The 19,000-nt window shown below is 41.1% G+C and overlaps 1 protein-coding gene across 2 annotated transcripts in view; it reads right to left on the bottom strand.

Annotated features, from left to right (window-relative positions):
* The window catches only part of arhgap27l (Rho GTPase activating protein 27, like), a 134,098-nt gene that overhangs the window by 4,513 nt on the left and 110,585 nt on the right, over nucleotides 1-19,000 (bottom strand). For both annotated transcript variants that reach the window (XM_043675268.1, XM_043675269.1), the window contains 7 exons: nucleotides 16,584-16,682; nucleotides 14,448-14,538; nucleotides 12,340-12,468; nucleotides 10,364-10,462; nucleotides 8,767-8,844; nucleotides 4,252-4,386; nucleotides 2,285-2,390 (listed from right to left, as the gene is read on the bottom strand). In XM_043675268.1, the coding sequence (XP_043531203.1) occupies nucleotides 2,285-2,390; nucleotides 4,252-4,386; nucleotides 8,767-8,844; nucleotides 10,364-10,462; nucleotides 12,340-12,468; nucleotides 14,448-14,538; nucleotides 16,584-16,682 (737 nt within the window). The remainder of the gene's footprint in view (nucleotides 1-2,284; nucleotides 2,391-4,251; nucleotides 4,387-8,766; nucleotides 8,845-10,363; nucleotides 10,463-12,339; nucleotides 12,469-14,447; nucleotides 14,539-16,583; nucleotides 16,683-19,000) is intronic.

The following is a 19,000-nucleotide window of genomic DNA, read 5'->3' as shown; positions in this document are numbered from 1 at the left end:
AGTTCCACAATCTAACCAATCTCTAGGTCAAGAAGTTTCTGTTGAATTTCCTATTAGGTTTAATCAGGCATTTTTTATAGCCCTTGGATTCGGTGTCCCCAAAAAGTCAAAAACATTTCCTCAATGCCTACCACATCAAATCTTTCATAACTGTAATAGCTAACTCCTCACAGATTGGAGTTTTTTAAATTCTATCTGATTCCTGGGAATTAGTTTATCAATGGATGACCTTGCTTGGAGACTGGTTGTGAAATGAATTATTTCCTCAATTTTTAAATGAAGATTCTCTTCTTGATTAAACTCATATATAGCAATATGAAAACTGGCCAAGGACTGTGATATAATAAAAACCATAAGATCTGCGGATGCTGTAAATCAGAAACCAAAACAGAAGTTGCTGGAAAAGCTCAGCAGGTCTAGCAGCATCTGTGAAAAGAAATCAGAGTTAACATTTCTGGTCCAGTGACCCTTCCAGACCCAAAACATTAACTTTGATTTCTCTTCACAGGTGCTGCCAGACCTGCTGAACTTTTCCAGCAACTTCTGTTTTTGTGCCACGATATAATAGCTAACTAAAACGGTTATTCTTGTGCAAGTTTGGCCAGGCAGCTGTTTGCCTCTGAGGCACCATGGCTGAGCTAAACTACATTCACACAAAACCACTAACCAAACAGGCCAAGGACCTCAGTTGCTTTCCCATTCATTAGGCTTGGCAAAATCAGGCAAATCGTGCCATATTACAATGACCATAACATAGATCTAATAACTCTGCCTGGACTGAAGATCAAACCTGCACCATTTCAGGTCTAAATCTTTGTATTTCCCTCATTTATTATAACTTATTGATGATCTCTGCACACTAAGTACTGCTATCACTTACACAGTGTTTCCTTCATCCTGTATCAGAGTGTTTTGAACCATCTGCTCTATTAATGCACTCCTTTACAAGCAGGGATTCCTTAGCCATCTCTTTCATATGGCCTAGAGTTTTAAATTCCTCTTGTGATATCATCAGACCTCTGTTTTTCATTTTTCTAAGTTTCCCTCCAAATCCCCACAACATTGATGAACTTTGACCCTTTATCTCAATTTGAACAAACAATCCTTGATGACTAATTTCCCCATAAACATCCACTTTAAATAAATCCAGTCCAGTATTGACTTGCCAATATCATGTGCGGCATGATCAAATATAAACATTTCTAATTGAATACTCTGGTGGAAGCACTCAATGTTAATTACAGCACAGGTTAAAACTGGTGGACTATATGGTAAGTCAAACAAGAGCCACCTAACTCTTGCTAATGAATGCTGTAATGAAAACTAATCACACCTTGTTATATAGTGCCCAACTTAAGACGACATAAAAATGTTTGTGGCCAATTAAAAATAATTATTTGAAATAAAAAACACAGTTTCTATTATAAAGTAGAAATACCATGTTTAAGTGTTTCACAACTTTACTCCTTAAACATCTTTCATAGAATCTCTACAGTGTAGAAACAGGCCTTTCGGCCCAACAAGTCCACACCAACCCTCCAAAGAATAACCCACCCAGACCCTTTCCCCAACCCTATTGTACTATATTTAGCCCCTGACTAATGCTCCTTACCTGAACAATGAGGGCAATTTCACATGGCCAATTCACCTAACCTGCACATCTTTGGATTGTGGGAGGAAACCAGAACACCCGGAGGAAACCCACACAAAGACACAGCAAATGTGCAAACTCCACACAGACAGTCACCTGACGCTGGAATCGAACCTGGGTCTGTGGTGTGTGAGGCAGCAATGTTAACCACTGTGCCGCACCTGCTTTCACTTAGAATCATCCAGCATGGAAGCAGACCCTTTGGTCCAATCAGTTCATGCTGACAATAAGCCCAAACTAAACTAGTCCCACCTGCCTCCACTTGGCTCATATCCCCCCATAGGGCAGGTGGGACTAGATTGGGTTGGGATATCTGGTTGGCATGGACGAGTCGGATTAAGAGGTTTGTTTCCATGCTGTACATCTCTATGACTGTATGTACTTCTCCAAATGTCTTTTAAATGTTTTAAACTCTGGCTATCAACTGATCTGCTTTGTCCTAGATGGCATCAAGCTTGAGTGTTTTTGGAGCTGTACTCATCCTGGCATGTGGGGATTATTTGTGACTTGTAGGTGGTGGACAGGCTTTGGGAAGTTGGGAGGTGAGTTATTTGCTGCAGTGTTCCTAATCTCTGGCCTGCCTTTTGGGGTTTTGTACTATGTAATTCATTCAGAGCGAAAACAGGTACTCACTTGCACAAATGTTTGAAGAGAACTTGCATGGTATCATGGTTGGACACAGGGAGTGAATGGATTAAATCTTTGATGTATGTCAAACGCTGTCCAGGATCTCCTAATTCTGTGGAGGAAAAAGAAGATAGCATTTTAACTTTTAGTGCAGTGTTTGGGGGAGAAAACATTTTTCCCCAGTTTTGCCACAGTTGTGTTTTCTCACACCATGACCATTTGAAGTTGGTAACAGACTTGCAAGTCCTGCAAGTATCAGTCTGAAAGGTCCAGTGAAGTGCACCATAATACCATTCAGCTGAATGGCAGTTTAACGTAAACTAAACTTATGCAAAAAGAAAAAGAGTATAAATTCATTTGCTGCTGCTTCACCTTCAATCCAGCTTGTCAATAGAGGTCACCAGAAGAACTCAATGAATAAATATAACTCACTTATTTTACACACAGGGTCATTAGGACCTGTGAAAGGTCATGAGACTACAAAGGTGCTTTGCAGGAACATCATCAATTTTGGCTATTATGATCAAAAGCAGCAACACACAGGATACCTATCCTGCTGGATATCAATTTCCACAGCTTTCAGTTTCTCACTACAAGGCAGTGCACCTGACTGTTTGTTTGCTTAATTATAAACATGAAGAAAATCAAAGAGATTCCCAGAGGAGATAAGATTTCCTTAGTTCACCAGTCATCTTTTTGGCTTGGGTTTTAAAAAAAGTGAAACACCGCATTAAACCATAAACTGTATTTAATAGAGCTGCCAATTCCAGTTAATAACAAACTAAATCAATTAACCTGCCTAGTTACAGATACTGAAAATGTACTGTTTACATGCTGGCTACAAATGAGGGAACTGAAATTTTCCCAGTTTGTCACGGATTCAAAGCTGGGTTGGAAAGTGAACAATGTAGTCAGGTTAAATGAAGAAGTGTGGCAGTTGGGGTATAGAATATAATGAAAGGTAAATTACCACTATGGCAGAGAAAACAGGAAAACAAAAGATTTTTTTTTAAAATAGACGACAGACTAGTGAATGTTGGTGTTCAAAAGGATTTGGGTACACTTGCACACAAATTAGCAAAATAGAAAATGTAGGTGGAGGAACCAATAGTGGAAGCAACTGATACGTTAGCCTTTACTATTAATTAATTTTTTTCCTTTATTCTTGGGGTGTGGGCTTCACCAGCAAGACCAGAACTCGTTGCTTGGCCATTTCAGGAAGCAGTTAAGTGTCAATCACATTATTATGGGTCTAGAGTCACACATAGACAAGGCCACGACCCAGCAGATTTCCATCCTGTATTATTGAACCAGGTTGGTTTTTACAACAATTGTACAAATTTCACGATTGCCATTAACAGCACCAGTTTTATATTCCAAATCTATTTATTGCCTTTAAATTCCACTAGCTGCAGTGAGATTCAAACCCATATCCTGACAGCATTTGCCTGAGTCTCTGGATTACCAGTGCAGTAACATTACCACATTGTCTTTCTTCATTCTTGAAGCACAGCAATAAGGACGTTTGACGGCAATCTTTTATACTGCTTTCATGAGATAAAGTGCTTTGTTATCACTTACAACCAGTTCCCACTGACCTGACCATTTTCTATCACCCAATCTCAATTCCCTCTGAAATACAAGTATCTCCATAGAAACCATTCATTTTGAATGCAATATCTATACATTAACTAAGACCTTGTGTAGCACATTATATTCTTATCTTGTTAATGTTTTCTCAGCTTTTCCCCTGCAATGCGAACTGTCATAATAATTAAATGTTCGGATCACTAGTTGACTCTGTTTGATTCCAAAACCTCTTTTATGTATGCAAGGTGACAGTAAAACAAAGACGTGGGTGAGGTCACAGGCAATTTACACTTTTCAATTTATCAAAAAGCTGCTAGCAAAAGCAGCAATTGGGGCTTAAAATGAGGGAGCATTTGCACAAAGAATATTTCACCTTTACTTACTCATTGCATTGATAAAACTCTCAAAGTAGTTAAATGGGAAAAGTGGCTCAGGCAGTTCTCGGAAGAAGAGTTTCAGGGCCCCAGTGATAACATGGACATCATCCCATGGGCCTTCCTCCAGGTTCACACTTTCTTCTATGAAAGAAAGATAACAAATAAACAAGTTAAGCTACAGGGCCACCACTGACAAAGACTTACACATCTCCACATAACTGGAGTTTACCTGCTGAGCAATCCTTAAGTTACTTGACCTTAATATGCAATGGTCGAGTCACATCTTCCAATGAAAATGACATTGTCCCAATCCCAGTTATAAATTCCAGCATTGTTTGACTGGGTCACATGTTTGGCTGTGCGATGAAAAGAGCTGTGATCTCCAACCTGGTCAAGTAGGTTTTGACTCTCATTGCCAAAGTTTATACAAAGTTTAGCCTTTTGGGGAAGAAACTGTCATCCCAATACGAGTCATTTTGTTACTGCCATGTACAAAGATTTGCACTAAAATTTGGACATTATTTCCAGTATAGGCAAAAATTGTCCGTTTGTGGTGCATTGATTGCTAAACCCTAGGATTTAGTGACTTTCTTGGTCACTTCAGAACCACATTTAGGTCCCACCAAATAAGGGTAACAGACTCAGTGTCCACATCACTAACGGCCTAATTTTCATCAAGTTGGAAGGGCTTGTGCCTTAGCCAAAATGATACTTGGGACTGGAATCAATCTGTTCCACTCCTGTCCCATCCATCATTTTTGTGGTGTGGGCTATTTCAGGTATTTCACAGAATCATTGGCACTTTTAAACATGCAGTTACCTTCAAACACAACCAAATTATGTCACCCATGTTTTTGAAAAATGATTTGTCATAGAGTTATAGAGATGTACAACATGATCAGATATCCTAAACTAATCTAGTCTTATTTGCCAACATTTGGCCCATATCCTTTCAAACCCTTCCTATTCATATACTCATCCATGTGCCTTTTAAATGTCATAATTGTACTGATCTCCACTACTTCCTATGGCAGCTCATTCCATACATGCATTACCCTCTGCATGGAAAAGTTGCTCCTTAGGTCCTTTTTAAATCTTTCTCCTCTCACCTTAAACCTATGCCCTCTCGGTTTGGACTCCTCTACCCTGAGGAAAAGACCTTGACTATTCAACTTACCCCTCATATTTTATAAATCTCTATAAAGTCACCCCCCAGTCTCTGACGCTTGAGAGAAAATAGCCCCAGCCTATTCAGCCTCTCTCTACAGCTTAAACCCTCTGACCCCGGCAATAATCTTATAAATGTTCTCATAGAATCATAGAAGCCCGACAGTGCAGAAACAGGCCATTTAACCCAACAAGTCCAAACCAACCTTCTGAAGAGTAACCCACCCAGATCCATTCCCCTACCCTATTACTCTACGTTTCCCCTGATTAATGCACCTAACCTATACTATGGGCAATTTAGCATGGCCAATTCACCTAACCTGCACATTTTTGGACTGTGGGAGAAAACTAGAGCACCTGGAGGAAACCCACGCAGACACAGGGAGAATGTGTAAACTCCACATAGACAGTCACCTGACGCTGGAAACGAACCTGTGTCCATGGTGCTGTGAGGCAGCAGTGTTAACCACTGAGTCACCATGAACTCTTTCAAGTTTAACAAAATCTTTCCTGCAGCAGGGAGAACAGAACTGAACACAGTATTGCAAAAGTGACCTAACAAATGTCTTGTATAGTTGCAAGATTACATCCCAACTCCTGTACCAAATGCACTGATCAGTAAAGGCAAGCATAGCAAACACCTTTTTCAGTACCCTGTCTACCTGCGACTCACTTTCAAAGAATTTTGAATGTGCACTCCAAGGTCTTTTTGTTTGACAACATTCCCCAGGTCCTTTCCATTAACTGTATAAGTCCTGACCTGATTTGCCCTACCAAATGCTGCACTTCACATTTATCTAGATTAAACTCCATCTGCCACTCCTCAGCCCATCAGCCTATTGGATCAAGGTCCCATTGTACTCTGAGATAACCTTCTTCACGATACCACCATTCTTTTGACATTTGAGGGGAAGTTATAAATCTGCCAGAGCTCTTTGGAGAAGTAATCTACCCTTGTAGAGAGGGTGGATACCCTTCTTTGGAATTGTTAGGAATAGACTTGGATGAGTATAAAAAATGAATAAGGTCTTTGGAACTGACTTGCTGTCAAGTCATTTGAATACACTGCTTTTTAAAGTTTGAAATAAAAAACAATCAATCTGTTGACTTTTTTTTTAAAAAACAGCCCATGTGATTTCAATAGATATTTGTTGACGTAAGGCAGAATTATTGATATAGGTTTAGTGCTTTTTGACTACATTCACAACTGATCATTATTAGATTGGGAGGGTCTTAATGTCACAATTTGATTAGCAGCCCATAGAGGTTATAAACTTGTCAGTGACATGGGGCTAAGGTTAAAATGTTTGCTTCTCCAAGTTATGAAGTAATTTTAAAACATTTCTTTAAATACGGGATTAAGTATTTGAAGAGAGTTAGAAACACACTCAAAATTAGACTTTTTAAATACTATGATGTAAGTAGTAAATACTGAGAACTTTATTTCATTTAATCACAGCTGGGCTGCCAAAGTCTGTCCAGGGATGGATACTGGATGAGTTGGCATAGTAGGTGTAAGAGGGAAAAAGTGAGGACTCCAGATGCTGGAGATCAGAGTTGAAGAGTGTGGTGCTGGAAAAGTACAGCTGGTCAGGCAGCATCCAAGGAGCAGGAGAATTGACGTTTCGGGCATAAGCCCTTCTTGATGAAGAGCTTATGCCTGAAACATTTATTCTCCTGCTTGTTGGATGCTGTCTGACCAGCTGTGCTTTTCCAGCACCACACTCTGCGACTCTAGTAGGTGTAAGGGCAAAATATTGTTGACGGAGAGGATAGACAGGCACTAGTTAGCATGGATGGGGCATGTGGTGCCATTGGAAGAATTGGGAGGTATGAGCACTTCACAAAAGAGAGATTTCACAGTATGATTAAAAGACAGAGGAGACTTCATTTAATATTCATTAAGTTTCTATTTGACTCTCAAGTGAAAACGTTCTGCTGTCTGCTTCTTAATTAGAACCAAGCCCCATGTCCCCATCACTCCTGAGCTACTGAAATACAATGACTTCTGTTCAATTGTTCAAATTTAAAATTCTCACTTATGTGGACAAATCATATGACCTTACCACTCCCTCACTGCCCTCTCGTGCTATCCCAAAAGACTGAGGAGCAGAAATTAGGCCATTCAGCCCATCGAGTCTGTTTCACCATTCAATCATAGCTGATACATTTCTCATCCCCATTCTCCCGCTTTCACTCCGTAACTCTTGATCCTCAAGAATCTATCTGAGTTTTAAATATACTCAATGATCTGGCCTCCCCAGCCTTCTTTGGCAATGAATTCCACAGATTCACCACTCTCTGGCTGAAGAAGTTTCTCCTTATCTCTGTTCTAAAAGGTCTTCTCTTTACTCTAAGGATGTGCCCTCGGGTCCTAGTTTCTCCCAACCATCTAATCTGTCCAGGCCATTCAGTATTCTGGATGTTTCAATTAGGTGCCCCCCTTCATCATGGGGCCCAACACTGCGCACCATGTGATCTGACTAGAGCCTCAGAAGTATATTCCTGCTTTTATATTCTAGTCTTCTCAAGATGAACGGTAACATTGTATTTGCCTTCCTAACTACCGACTCAACCTGCAAGTTTACCTTGAGAGAATCCTGGACTAGAACTCCCAAGTCTCTTTGCACTTCAGACTTCTGAATTTTCTCCTCGTTTAGAAAATAGTCCATGCCCCTATTCTTCCTACCAAAGTGCATGACCTCACACTTTCCCATGTTGTACTCGATCTGCCACTTCTTTGCCCACTCTCCTAACCTTTCCAAATCTTTCTGCAGCCTCCCCACCTCCTAAATGCTGCCTATTCATGTACCAATCTTTGTACTGTCTGCACAGAATACCCTCAAATCTTTCATCTAAATCATTAATGTATAAAGTGAAAAGTTGTGGTCCCAACACTGAGCCTCGGGGAACACACTTGTCACCAGCTGCCATCCTGAGGAGGACCTTTTTATCCCCACTCTCTGCTTTCTGCCAGACAGCCAAGCTTCTACCCATGCTCGCACCTTCCCTCTGACACCATGGGCCCTTATCTTACTCGGTAGCCTCTTGTGCAGCACCTTGTCAAAGGCCTTCTTGAAGCCCATAGTTGGTGACCATGTCTGAAGTCATTTCAATTCTAATTCTCTTTGCCTTTTTTCTTTCTTTTAGATGCACCTATAGAAGTTGCATCTTTGTTCATGTTTTTGGATGCCTCTCCAAATGGTAAGGTGCTATCAAATTCTACCTGATTAAGTTTCTGTGAACACTTTAGGAGCTTTTACTGTGCTAAATACAAGTCAGCAATGTAGTTTTAGCAAGCTTGAATTGAATTATTTTTTTTTGTCACATCTTTGCTAAGCGATGAAGTCTCACCATGATTGACTTTGTAACGTAGCTTCTGTATGATCGCCAGATTCCCACTGACTCTGTACAAGCCATCAATGTCCAAACCTAACAGGTGAGAAAAGGAGATCATTGAGAATTCTTTGCATGGCACAGCTTTCAGTTTGAAATTGGAGAGTCCTGGTGAGAACAGGCCAGAAAGGTTGACACAAGGATAGGACAGAACAGCAATGTCATTCTATTATGTCATGCTATTAGGTCATGTCATGCTATTAATACATCATAAGTATTATATATACTGATGTATGAATCAATGCAAAGAGAATTTGCATGGTTGCTAAGTGGTTAGCACTGCTGCCTCACAGCACCAGGGAGCCAGGTTTGATTCCAGCCTCGGGCGACTGTCTGTGTGGAGTTTGCACATTCTCCCCCTATCTGCATGGGTTTCCTCCGGGTGCTCCAGTTTCCTCCCACAATCCAAAGATGTGTAGGTTAGGTGAATTGGCTATGCTAAATTGCTCATAGTGTTCAGGGATGCATAGGTAAATGTAGAGTAATAGAGTAGGGGCATGGGTGTGGGTGGGTTACTTTTCAGAGGGTTGGTGTGAACTTGTTAGGCTGAAGGGCCTGTTTCCACACTGTAGGGATTTTATGATTCTATTCTATGAATTACATCGAATGTACAACATGGAGACAGGCCACTCAGTGCAAATGGTCTCTGGTATGTGTGTTTCACAGAAGTTCCCTCCCATGTCTCGTCTCACCCCATAATTTATTTATCTAGCATTTCCTTAAACTATATCTTGTGATATTAAGTTCCATGTTTCAATCATGCTCTGGGTCAAAAGGAGTTAAATTCTTAGATAAGGCTTTCTCAAATCAGGGCAGTGATCATATCTGAATCAAACAACAGAAAAATAGGTGCTACATCAATTCCCCCAAGATACATTCTTGATAATTTGTAATGATCCATAATCAGGATACTGGCAGAGTTTTTATATTCCGACTTTAGGACTAGATGAGATTTCGTCACATTCCCAAAATGCTGGTTTTTCATGCTTGGAAGTGTCTCGCAGACAAACCACGTCATGATGGGCTGTGCAATGTTCCACTGCTATTGATCCATGCATGGGTAGACTGGCTTCACTTCCTGTCTATTTGCTGTCAGCTCTCAAATTGTACATTTCCTGTTGGTGACATCATCTACCATGTGCATGTATATGATATCCAGCTTCATTGCTTTCCCCCCCCCGTTCTCCGCTCTGGATGGTGTGAGTGACAAAGGAGGGAGAGGAGACATTATGACAGAAAGAAGGGGGAATGAGAACGTGTAGAGCTGACAAAAAGAGGTATGTGAGCTATTCAGAGAGCAAAGAATGGACATCAAACAGAAAGAGAACCAAAGTGTCAGAGAAAGAGTTGGAGAGAAAATGGTAGAGATAGACAAAGTTTGAGGGTGGAACACAGAAAAGTTTGCTACAAGGAAAGGGAGGAATTTTGTTTTATCTGTTAATGATCATCACAATGAGAGATTGGAAGGTAAAATTAAAAATGTTTGAGTTATGTGTCTGAAATGATATTCCTCAGAAAAGGTCCAATGTTAAGTGACAGAGTTCCCAAACATTACCTCGTTTCTCCACAGCTTGAATGCACTGCATCACAAAATGTGGCACTGTGGTGTTTTCCCTTTGGCACAGGTCTGCCAAACAGCAGCCAAATACTTGATCTGTAAAACCCAAAAATCATATAATGCTGAGTCTCTAGCCATTAAACACAAGCCACACTACAAAACTCAGAACAGTGAATGAAGATCAGAGGAGTTAAAGCAAGGCAGGACAAGGTGCTGTAAACTCGATGATATATGAATGGGTACATTCTCCTAGAATAGTGTCTATGGTAAAATGTATACCATCCATATTACATTTACAGGGCTGATTTAGTCAAATCATTGCACAGTTAGCGCAAGGATGTTCATAGACTTGTGAACTTCCCATCTGAGATTATTTTATATTCACAATATACGTGCTCCAACTCACCAATTACATTAACATGGTGGAATACTATTAACTAACAAGCATGCACTGATATAAAAAAAGACATGAACAGTGAAATACATGATTATACAGAACAAATTATGACTAGATTAATAGAGTATTATATTCATAAACCATTAGACTAATATTTCTGATAATATTCAGATTCAATTAAAATTATTCTATTGAAAAAATAGTATGTCACAATCCTCATCATTTACAAATGCATCTCAAGAATCCCTGAAGACTGGTACTTTCCAAAATTTAAGAGAAGACCTCTGCCTTCGCATTCCTCAATCCTGGTTGGGGAATTTAGAATACAAGTTATTGTCGAAAAAGTGAGGTCTGCAGATGCTGGAGATCAGAGCTGGAAATGTGTTGCTGGAAAAGCGCAGCAGGTTAGGCAGCATCCAGGGAACAGGAGAATCGACGTTTCGGGCATAAGCCCTTCATCAGGAATTCCTGAAGAAGGGCTTATGCCCGAAACATCGATTCTCCTGTTCCCTGGATGCTGCCTGACCTGCTGCGCTTTTCCAGCAACACATTTCCAGTACAAGTTATTGTCTCAGAGTAAGGGGTTCAGTAATTGGGACTGAAATGAGGATAAACGTCTTCATTAAAAGGGTTGTGAATTGTTGAAATAGCCCACCAGCAGACAGCCTTGGATCAGGCACCAGGTACATTCAAGACAAATGTAGATGGAGTTTTGGGAACCAAGGGAATTAAGCGATGTGAAGATACAGCAGGAGATTTGAGATGATGCAGAAAATCAGTATATTTTTCATATAAGCATAACCAGTTTGAATGGCCAATTGTCTTTCTTCACTTTATCTTTTTTCCTTGTTATGCTTTTTATGATATCATTTAAAATTTCCTGTACTAAAAAGAAAAACTCCCCGTATGTTTGAACATAGGCCTTATTGCAAACTAGTACAATAGGCCAAGTGTATTCCTACTGTACTAATTCCTGTGACTTTGAGGTGGACAAAATGTATAGAAATATAGAACAAAAACAAATTGTTCACAGTACATAGAAAATTACTGAGCAGCACTGCTGCTTCCGAGGCCTAGCTGCCTGTTCCACAGCAATGCCAGATTCTAGGAATTGTTGGGAAGGGTCTTGGAAAGGAATTATAAGCAAGGACCAGTGTGTGGCTTTCAGTTGCCACCCTCCCAGCTTCATCTGCACCCTCTGAAGTGGGCCGCTCACTTTTACTAGTCAGGAAACCTCCTGGCGGTCTCGCCTGCTGTAAACAGGGTTAATCATAGCTGTGCCACAAAGAGGCCCTTGTTTGAACACTTAAGGATCTTAATTAAGTGGCGGGAAGGTTTTCATAGCCACAAATGAATTTCTGTGACTAGAAAACAGTAGATTTTGATGCTGACTGATCAATTACCTTCAGGAGAGAAAGATTCCACCTAGGAGTCTCAATTAAAATAGATCATATTGTTAGCTGTTGGAGGGGCTCTAACTAAAACAAAATGGTTGGCATGTTATGGTAACTTGTGCGATCTCTGAATGCTCTGTAGTTTTTTTTTTGCTACGCTGCCTCACATCATCTTCCGTTACCTTGGATATAACCCTTTTCCCTCACACTTTGCAGTGTTGGTCTCCGCTGCAAGAATCTTTTCAATTTGATCTTGACTTTCTTGTGATCTGTGGTTTCAGTACTGCTGACCGAGGTACTTCTGGGAACCCCTGAAATAAAGGTCAAGAGAGAAAGAGTTAATCCTGACATCACTTCCTGTATACCGGGAGCAAGACAGCTCAAAGTAGGGTGCGACCAGGGAACTGCACAAATCTTTACATCACCCAAAAGCAGTTCAAAATGTTGTGATGTTTCAAGATGGAGATCGGTTTGCTCCCAGCATTTGATTCATTGAATCAAATTGTACAGAAAGAGACAATTTGGCCCATCACGTCACTTCAAGCTCTTTCAAGGAAGTTTCCTTGCAACATTTCTCCAAGTGTTTTTAAAGTCATTATTCTATCTGCTTCGACCACCCTTTCAGTCAATGCTTTTGAGACTTAACCCATTCTGTGTAAAACAAATCATTTGATCTCCCCTGTGGATCTTTTCACAATTACCTCAAATCGCTCTTCTCTGGTTACAGACACCTCCCCAACCCCGCCCAACATTCTTACTAAGTTGTGTACTAACCATTCAGAAATTACTGCACAAGCCTCATTCTCAGAAAAGTAATAGGTGTGACCTACTGTGCTGAAAAGATATAAGGGGACTCCACACTAAACAAAAAGACCATACACAACTCAGCTTTAAAGGGAACATTGCTTCCGCCATTTGAAACATTTGGTCCTTATTTTAATATTGTTTCTTTTCCATACTTTCAGGATTCAGAATTTAGACCGGAGTTTCTAAGGGATGTGGGAAGGACTTGACAGTGAATTAAGTCATTGCAAAGTTTCGTTCCTGTTGCAATTGGAGAAAATGACTGTCAAACTATGCACAGCAAACAGCATAGAGATAAGTGACCACAATAACTTGTCTGCGTAATGCTACTTCAGAAGAAATATAAGGTAAGACTGCTTTGCTTTTATTCAAATGGTACCATGGGTTCTGTGATGCTCACCCACCATTTACCTTTAATCTAGAAGGTGGTGAGGCCAACAGTGCAGCACTCCCTCAGCATTATACTGGACCTTCAGCCTGGATTTTGTGCTCAAGTTTCTGAAGTAGGACTTTGAATCCACATCTTATGATTTGGAGGAGAGTAAAAGCAAAATACTGCAGATGCTGGAAATCTGAAACAAAAGCAAAGCACTGGAGAAACTCTAACTGATCTGGCAGATCTGTTCAGAGTGAAACAGAGTTCACATTGTGAGTCCAACATGATTCTTCTTCAGACCTGCTGAGTTTCTCCAACAGTTTGTTTTGATTCAGGACATTGTTTTGGAAGAATTTGGAGAAGAATTTAGATGGAACAGACCGCCAGGGAATATGAAATGGGGCCAGGATGCTGGAGAAGCTCCTGGTCATTGCATTGAGGGAAACTGAGATCAAAGGAGATGATGGGTCTACTGTGCACAAACTGTTCTTTTGACATAGATGTTCTGGAACGGACACAACTTAGAACTAGATCTTCATTTCGTTATTGTGATTAGGTCAAAATGCTGGAATTTCCTCCCTCACAGCACCAGTGTCCTTACACCATACGGACTGGAGTAGTTCAACAAAGAAGCTCACCACCATTTACTAAGGGTCATTTGGAATGGGCAAATGCTGGCCTTGCCACCAATGGTATAATTGAAAAAACATTTTTAAAAAATTCATAAAAGTGGGGTAGAAAAATGCCAGGGAATAGGCAATTATAGCACCTTGGGAAGTGATTGGGAATGGGAATGAGTCGCACACCCCATGTAAAAATAGAAAGGTCATGGGTGGATATGCATTTGCCTCAGCCTGTCAAAGCCCCTGGAGACAAGCAGACTGCATCATTACTCAAAAACAGCTATGGAATGTTCAGACCCAGTGAAGCAATTTTACAGAGAATAAGGGAGAGGTGAGAGAGAGAGAGAGAGACACACACATCGACGTGAGGTCCTGGGGGATTGGATCTGGGGTTTGGTTTAATTCTGTGATACAAGAATCGGAAATTGGTCCATCATTCCATCATTGCCCAATGGTAAATACACTACAAACTCATTCAGACATTTACCACGAATCCTCTTCTCATCCTTGTCTTTGCTGTTATATTTCTCTGGTCCAGTTACATCAGCATCAACATCATCTGTGCTGATAGTATCCACCTTAAATAGAGAAGCAAAGGAGAATACATTGAATTAATGCCATTACACATGGATGTTAGAGATTTGTGGGTATTTCTGAGAATTACAATCTGGAGGATAATGGATGAGAACATGCTTTGCCTCCGTCATAGCCATTTCCATTTTTCACAAACTACACACTGGCTCTAGGCTAGACCCATCCTCATACTTGCCACATGTGGTATCTATGGTAACGAGCAACAAGTGAGGAGAAACTATAAAAATATTACAATCCTGGACTTTGGACATCATTCCAATACAAAAAGGTACTTTCCAAAGAGGGAGACACCAATATCGAAGCAGTAGCTGTATGAAAAAATCACAACCCACAAGTTCCCCTTTAAATCACACCTAATTCTGATTTGGAAATATCATCTACTCCTTCAACATTGCAGGGACCACATGCTGGAATTCCCTACACAACAATATTCTGGGAACACCTTCACCACATGGCCTGCAATAAAAAAAATATGGCTCAGAAATAGGCCATTCAGTCCTACCACTCCTTGTCAGTATTAATGCTCTATTTCACCTCTGCCTACCTTTTTCCTCATCTAAATTAACCATTGTAACCATCTCTCCCCCATAGTCTACCCTTCCATGAAATATTACTGATGGAGCAATTTGAAATCAAGATTTAATCAATTAGAATTAGGCTTTATTGTCACACCTTCCCCCTCACCTCCGTCCAAGGCCCCAAAGGATCCTTTCACATTCAATAGAAATTTACCTATAGTTCCACACATGTTATCTACTGCATCTGTTGCACCTGATGTGGTCTCCTCAATATTGGGGAGACAGGATGCCAACTTGCATTTTAGAGAACATCTCTGAGACACCCGCACCAACCAACCCCAACACCCTGTAGCTGAACACTTTAACTCCCCCTCCCACTCTGCCAAGGACATGCAGGTCCTCGGCCACCTCCATTACCAAACTCTGACCACCCAATGCCTTCCATCTTTGGACACTCCAACCACAAAGGATCAATGTGGATTTCACCAGTTGCCCCATTTTCCATCTCCCCCACCTTATCCCAGTCCCAAACTCCCAACTCTGCACCGCCTTCTTGAACGGTCCTACCTGTCCATCTTCCTCTCCACCCTCCTCTCCGGCTATCCCTTCATCCCCATCTTCATCTACCTATTGCATTCCCAGCTACCTTCCCCCCCAGCCCCACTCCCCTCCCATTTATCTCTCAGCCTCCTTGGCCCACAAGCCTCATTCCTGAAGAAGGGCTTAGGTCCGAAACGTCGATTCTCCTGCTCCACGGATGCTGCCTGACGTGCTGCGCTTTTCCAGCACCACACTTTTTGATGTGTATTCATTGATATTGAGATCCATATTCTTCACACTCACACATTTCTTCAGATTTGGATTCCTTTTTGACTGTGTTCTACGAGTGGCCTCAGTTACTTGGCTGTGGCAGATTGCAAATTTAGTCTTCACAGTCACTCCTCCTCCAGAGATCTGTAAAGGTCACCCCGTTCCTGCAGTATATTTCTTAGGATTTTCAACACAAATCCCCACAAGACACATTCTCTCTATAGCCACTTGATTGAAACTTTTAACTTTATTTCCTATGTACTACTTAATCCTGACAAGAATTGTAATGTTGAACTGTTAACTTATTTCTCTATTGTTCTATTCTTAATCTAATATTTTGTACCTAGGAACCTGTACCTCAGATGGTACCATGAATGGCAATGTTGGAAACATTTCACTGTACTCCTGTATCCCTGTACTTAAGCACACGTGATAATAAAACCTAATTCTAACTGATCAAATCTTTATTTCAAATTGCTCGATCAGTCCTCGGTAAAGAAACTGAAACCTAAACTTCCAATCCTACTGGATTTATATTTCCAAAGAAGAACAGACATTCTACAGCAATAACTTTGAGTGTTTGAAGAGCTTCAATGTCCCTTTCCTTTGGTTTGCTGACAGTAAATGTTCCGTCCTCCCAGTGTAATTTTCCCTCATCCATCATACGCAAAATATGTCTGGCTGCTTTCTCAGTCACTTACCTGGTGATTGATACTTTCACTGATTGTCTTATACCAGTCCCCGATGACAGACTCGGTATCGTACTGTATGAGGTACTCTGAGCCTCTTCGGGTTTTCAACTGAAGATGAAAGAAAGGACACATTATGATCATCTTGGGAGCAAGAAATCAGATTGACTCTATTCCAGGTGTTACTCTGGGTTAAACACATAGCTGGGAAAAACTTCTTTGGGTTGACATTCCTGATCACAGGAAAATATCCCACTTCAGGTGATCTGTGAATCCTTCCCCATCCTGGGACTGAGGAGCCTAGTTATATCCACGCTCACCCGTACATTGAGAGTCATTCTTTGAGTGGACACCTAAGGAATCTCTCTTCACCTTCTGCAGAAGAGAAGATAAGAAGTATGGCAATCCTCTTACTGACTTATGATAGAGCCATTTGATTAATATTAAATGCACTATTTTTTTGTGAAGATCTCCAATAAATTCCAATAAATGTCAAAACTTCACCTTTACTGTCCAGAGGAGCCCTGAAAAAAACATGAGAGTGTGGAGACTCACTGGTCCAGTAATCCCTATCAGGCAGAGCATTTGATAGACCGGGAGATAGAAAACCAGCAATAAAGCCTACAGCTATACCCCCAACTATATGCAGGGAGGGCAAGTTAACTGAGCACACCCTAACAAGATGAAGAAATTGGATAAAGTTAAAAATCACACAACACCAGGTTATAGTCCAACAGGTTTAATTGGAAGCCCCTTAATTGCAGCCCCTGTTGGACTATAACCTGGTGATGTGTGATTTTTAACTTTGTACACCCCAGTCCAACACCGGCATCTCCAAATCAAGAAATTGGATGCACATCTTTGCCACTAGTACAGCATAACATAGATCACCAAAGATGAAGTAAAACCAAAGACAGTTCTGCGGAGAAACCTTTACAGTGCCACACTTTCCACTAAGTCCAGGGTCTAACTGGAGAATTCTGGCAAAGTGATTGGTATGCTAGGGTTGACAGGGCAATGGAATCAGAAGTGGAACTGAAAGCTGGGGAGGAATACTTCGTGTGCAGCCCCTGAGAGGTCACATGGTGTTGCCAACAGGAGACTGCACCAACAGCATGGGCAAGAAGGTTGCCAATGGGTCACTACGCGGGTGTGTACCCCCGGAGAAAAACCTCAGGAGTGGCAAAACCCTCAGCTTACTATTGCCTGTTTACCCATGGGTCAGTCAAAGCAGCAGTAGATGGGCACAAATGGTACAATAGGAGAAAGTGAGGACTGCAGATACTGGAGATCAAAGTCAGAAAGTGTGGTGCTGGAAAAGCACAGCAGGTCAGGCAGCATCCGAGGAGCAGGAGAGTCGACATTTCAGGCATAAGCTCTTGAATCAGGGAGGGCTTATGCCCAAAACATTTACTTTCTGCTGTACATTTCTAGCATCACACTCATCAACACAAATGGTACAATATGCAGGTGGGGAGAGGGCACGTGTATTATTCAGCCAGTTGTAACTTAATTGATTGATTGATTGATTGATTTAATATTGTCACAAAGACCAAGATACAGTGAAATGTGTTGTTAGTGTGCTATACAGGCAGATCATACCATACAAAGTACATCAGAATAGCAGAGTATTATAGCTCCAGAGAAGGTGCAACAGAGTAACCAGAATTAACATTCAAAAGAACTGTTCAAAAGTCAGATAACAGCAGAGAAGAAGCTGTTCTTGAATCTTTTCGTACATGTATTTAAACTTTTATATCTTCTGCCCAACAGAAGAGGGTGAGAGAATATAACCAGGGAGGGAGGTGTCTTTGATTTTGTTAGGTTGCTTTCCTGAAGCAGCAGGAAGTATAGGTGGAGTCAATGAATGGAAGGCTGGCTTGCATGAGGGACTGGGCTGTGTTCATGACTCTGTAGTTTGTTGTGGTCTTGGGAAGAGCAGCTGACATAGCAAATTGTGATGCATCCAGATAGGATGCTTTCTAAGGTGCATCTATAAAAACTGGTAACAGTCCCTGTGAACATGCCAAGTTTCCTTAGCTTCCTGAGGAAGTGGGAACATTTGTTATGCTTTCTAGCCCATCACATCAACATGTGTAGATCAGGACACATTACTGATGATCATCACTACCAGGAACTTGACACTCTCGACCATCTCCACCTCAACACCATGGATGCAGATAGAGTGTGCTCTTCACTTAGTTTCCTGAAATTAATGACCAGCTCCTTCATTTTGCTGACATTGACAGAGAGACTACAGTCTTCACACCATGCCACTAAGCTTTCAATTTCTCTCCTGTATTCTGTCTCATTATTGTTTGAGATCCATCCCAAAATGATGGTGTCACAGCAAACTTGTAAATGGAGTTGAGGCAGAATTTGACCAACAGTCTCGTGGGCACCGGTGTTAAGGATTATGGCAGAGGTGG

The sequence above is a fragment of the Chiloscyllium plagiosum genome, chromosome 33 (assembly GCF_004010195.1).
Source record: "Chiloscyllium plagiosum isolate BGI_BamShark_2017 chromosome 33, ASM401019v2, whole genome shotgun sequence".
Lineage (NCBI taxonomy): Eukaryota > Metazoa > Chordata > Chondrichthyes > Orectolobiformes > Hemiscylliidae > Chiloscyllium > Chiloscyllium plagiosum.
This window is presented reverse-complemented; position numbering and strand designations above follow the sequence as displayed.